The sequence below is a fragment of the Hibiscus syriacus genome, unplaced genomic scaffold (assembly GCF_006381635.1).
Source record: "Hibiscus syriacus cultivar Baekdansim isolate YM2019G1 unplaced genomic scaffold, ASM638163v2 tig00111366_pilon, whole genome shotgun sequence".
NCBI lineage: Eukaryota > Viridiplantae > Streptophyta > Magnoliopsida > Malvales > Malvaceae > Hibiscus > Hibiscus syriacus.
Window position 1 is genome coordinate 964,793 of NW_024063071.1, and position 4,832 is coordinate 969,624.

General features: G+C 35.1%; 1 protein-coding gene across 1 annotated transcript; it reads left to right on the forward strand.

The window, feature by feature from the left end:
• Nucleotides 1–1,004: 1,004 nt before the first annotated feature.
• Nucleotides 1,005–3,416, forward strand: LOC120159521. The gene is made up of 3 exons (XM_039170105.1): nucleotides 1,005–1,415; nucleotides 1,490–1,760; nucleotides 3,386–3,416. The coding sequence occupies exons 1-3, from the start codon at nucleotides 1,322–1,324 to the stop codon at nucleotides 3,414–3,416; spliced, it is 396 nt and encodes a 131-aa protein (XP_039026036.1). The 5' UTR covers nucleotides 1,005–1,321.
• The last annotated feature ends 1,416 nt before the right edge of the window (nucleotides 3,417–4,832 follow it).

Here is a 4,832-nt window from a genome sequence, read left to right on the forward strand (position 1 = left end):
TAATGTGACACCTCGTATCGAATCGGGTCACCCATCTCGGTTTGAGGGTGTTACATAGGTTGAGGTTACCTTCTACATGTGGTTTGCTTTCGTTCATTTGAATATGTAATGACAGAATTATTGCAATGAGTAAATAAACTGAAATCATTTTCTTTTCATAAAGGAAAAGCAGAGAGTAAATGGTCTGCTTCGAGGAAGCAGTTGCATTTTCCTTGCCTGAAACAAGGAAAAATCTGAAATGCAAAACGAAAATCAGAAACTGAAAAGGGAGACCTAAGCTACCTAACAAATTCGTTTATCTTGCTGCTAACTAAGCCTGCAAAGCTTCAAAATTCACTGTCCACAGAAACGCACTGCATGAATGGTTTTAATAACACATGCAGTTGGCGTTTCCCCAAATATATTTATAGATATATATATACACATTGTAAATGCAGAGCATACTTTTTCTGCAATAATCAGGAAGCTGATCTTGGAATGGAAAAGGAGTCATCTTTCCTAAGAGATCAGATTCTCCTACAACTACAGTACTTCAGATTTTATATGTGGTTGTGGTATGGAGTTAAATTGCAGCATTCTTCACTTACTATTGTTTTTTTATGACTGCCTTTAAATCTCTATTTGTTAAGAGACCAGAGGGAGAAAGGTGAGCCTTTTTAATTTTCTCCTGACAAAAAAGGGGGTTTGAGAGAAGGCAAGGATGATGCTGGTTTTCTAGTAAAAACAGGAGATTTCTGAAGCTCAGAGTACTGTTAACAAACAAATGAAGGCAAGTTCCCAGATTAAAGCAGCTTCCTCAATCCTGTCCGGTTGCTGTCACAATTGAAAACAAAAGAAAAAGTGTTTTGGCTGTATGAAACGTGCTGTTGTCTGTGCATGATTGTACAGTTCCATGCGTTTTAATATCTAATTATGCATTTTTATTTTCAATTGAAAGAAAAAGCTTAGCTGGGGTAATATCAGTAACATTAATCTTTATATATATGTGTGTGTGTGTGTTTCTTTTTCCCCACACAAGTAATGGAGAGGGTCACCAAAAACAATGATCCAAGTCGTTGAAGCGTTTAAAGTCAAGGGCACCAGTTTCCCAGAAGGACCAAGAACAAACAATTTCTTGCTTTTTTCAATGACGAAGAGCTTTTAATTGGTGAACAAGCCATCTGCCCCAGTGCCATGTCCCCTTTTCCACAGGCAGAAAACTTTGAACTTATTTCAAACATATATATATATATATATATATATATATATATATCCCTCCATCATTTTCAAAACTTGTACCTTTCCTCACAAAACAACACAGCCTCACATTAAGCAAACAGTGATGGCTGCTTCATCAAGAATCTGCCCCAATGGCCTCAAACTTGCCATCACTGTGGCTTTCATTTTGTCCATTGCAATATTTCTGATTCCATCAGGTAATAAAAATTCCAAAAACTATCTGGATTATGTTTCAGCTTTTTTTTAATTCCTATTTTACTGTGTAGCCTAGGTTTTGCAGATGGGGCAGTAAACTCAGGCGGGTTGCGGCAAAGTAAAATGGTGTTGGGGTCAAAGCCTCCCGGTTGTGTGAACAAGTGCTTGAGTTGCAGGCCTTGCATGGCTACTCCAGTCATTCCTTCGCACAAATGGAAGAACAGCTTCAAAAAGGCGACGTATCGTGGTGATGAAGAAGATAACTATTATCTCCTGGCGTGGAATGCAAATGTGGGGATAAGTTCTTTCAACCTTGATCGCATGGCCACGACACACAGCTCTTTCAAGTTTGTAACACCCCAAACCGATGCGGGTAGCCCGATCCGATTCGGGAAGTCACATTAGGGCCACCGGAGCGACCCACCGTAAAAATAGCAGAAATTTTAAAACTTTTTATCAGAACATGTAAACTTATAAAATCATTTATCACTATTTAAAAATAAAACAGATTTCCAAACTCGTATATAAATCAAAATACAATTACATGCCCCCTAATCACAAGTACCATACTCTGCAACCACGCCGGAAGAACTCCCTTACTGAAATCGATAGATGCACTGGTACAATTGTTTTAACCTGAAAAGGTGAGTAATAGAGTGAGCTTTGGAAAGCTCAGTAATACAAACTACCAGATGATGCTACATGACATGTAGATAAATGGAAAGCCATATAATTTCCTTATTGAATCATACGTATACCAGCTTGCAGAATAATTTGGAGTTCCCTTAGAAGTTCATCGAGTAGAAGCCATGAATCTCAGTTCATAAGAAACCTTTCAAAGTATGACATTTTCAGGAGATCGAATAGGATGTCTAGTGTGTTCCAACAGTATAATAAAATCATAATAGGTACAAATCATAGTCCAGTAAATCTCACAATTTCGTAAAAGAGTTTAACTTTTGAAAATCATAGTTTAAACCCTTTTCTGGTAAACCATCAGTAGTTCCCAAAAATTATTTTCCATATAGCTTACTTTATGCACATAGCAAAAAGAAAGCCAACTTAAGGATAGGCTATGAAGCTTGTATCCTTAAGCCCAAGTCAATAAGTCCATATAGCTTACCCTAAGCACACAGCAAAGGAAAGCCGACCTAATGAAACATCTTGGGGCCCTCAAGAGTCACATTAGGCCCATTTAGCTTGATCAGAGCTATTCCATCGTAATTCAATTCCAAAATTCAATTGCACCGTGACATAAATTCCATAAATCCAAAAACATGGTAATCATATACCATTTCAAAACAAAAATTAGATAGCAGCAATATTCCATAAATTGTCACATTAAATTGGTGCATCCATAAAACAATAACCAATGAATTCGGTGTACCACATATTAAAACCAATAAAACAGTTCAGTAATAAGTAGGGAACACACTAGAGAATCCAAGTATTTCCAGAGGCCATTGTAGTTATCATTTTGGATAACATGAAACTTATGAAATTTGAACGAATTCCTGGAACAAGGTCCTATTGAGGAGAATCGATTACTAACCGATCTAGTCAGACATTTAATGTTGATACATTAGAATCCCACTATATTTTCGTGTGCTTTAGGAAAACGTTCAGGAACCTTTGTACATAATAATTCTAAATTCAGATTTACTGCGAGTGATTCCATTACCCAAACAATTAGGGGTATTCAGGAATATACTTTAAATTCATAGGATTTCAGCCCAATTGAACCAAATGAGATATTCAGAATCTTTTCCATCTGCGTTACTTGTTTTTTTTTTCAAACATGACCGAAGTGATTTTAGATGAAATATAGAATCGAAGATTCAAGTCATTTACAATCTACGACTATCGATCATATTATCAAACAACTCGAGTTACACAACTCTCAAACTGATGCATGTCAACAAGTCAATTCATTATCCTTCCAGTGTATTCACTCTTTAATACCATAGTGTAGATCCATAGAGCATCCCCATAATCATCACTGAATAAATCTTCCAACGGTCTTTATTTCATTTCCACGTTTCAACAATATCAGGAAATACTGACGTACTTGATCCATGGCTCATAACCCATAATGACAATTCATCATGTAAGTTCAACAGTGTTTCCAAACTCATTAAATCACCTATTTAATCCTTAGTCATTGATGTTACTTAGTTCGTTTGGTAAGCAAGTCTATCCCGATTACTTTAAAGTTTTCCAGAATAATTCAGACGTTTCTGAATTTCAAATACACGTTGTACTTCATTTCATTTCAATTTATTCATATAATAAAGTCATTCTGGTATTCGTGGTTGATTTGACTAACGACTACCCACTTATTAGTACTTTATGCGCTCTAGAGTTGAGCTGCGCCAAGTACTTCCAGAATTATCATCGATCCAAATTTGAGAAGATGAACAAACATTCAAGTGATACTTATATCATTCAGGTAATGATATAGTACTAACGTTGGTTAATCACTTAAGTTGCGTTCCACAACTTTTACTGGTAGCACAACATCCATGTTTATTTGGATTTCTTAATTAATCCAAGACATTTACTTATTCTAGGTCATAAGGGCATTTTGGTCATTTTGGTGCTTAACATTTTTTTCTATTCATTTCAAAGCTTGAGTATATCCATTCATTCCTGAGCTTGGTGACATTCCTGAATCATTTCCATTCCAGGGGTAATTTGGTCATTTTATAATTCTAGAATCTTTCAATCATTTCCTTCCATCCGGTCTTATTATTTAATTCAATCTTATCATTTACTTCAGTCCTTTCGAACAATTCTGTCAGCATAATACCTCCGATAAATTACTCTTCAAGTATTTACTCCTTATTCGAATATTTTCGGGTCAAGTGTCTTCTCAGATTTTACAAACGGAATATTATAAATTTTTCTGTACAAAGACAGGATCTTAACAATTAAATTCGTACTTAATCGAGTTAAGTACAAATCCTCAAAGTACTCTCTCATTCAGGGTTAATTCAGACTATTTTATCTCTCAAGGGCATTTTCGTAATTTCTTAACCAGATAATTTCAATATTAGATCTTAACGAAAATAATTATAATTTAGAGATCCTATGATCAATTGCTTTCCCGAATATTCTTTGATTTTGAAATGATTCCTTCACAAACTCTCATAGGATTAAAACCGGTTATCCATAATTTCCAAATAAAACTAACATTTCTTATGCACATCAGTAGTTATATCGGATCAATATGTCTTTTCATGTTATTAACCAACTTCCAGTGGCAATTCTTATCATTTTCCAATATAAGGGTAATTTCGTAATTTTACCATATCGGAGTATTCTCATAATTTTTCATCCAAGTATCTTTAACATTAACCCTTGATGATATAAAATATAAGTTACAAATCCAGAGCTGATTTCTTTATCACCAATCACAA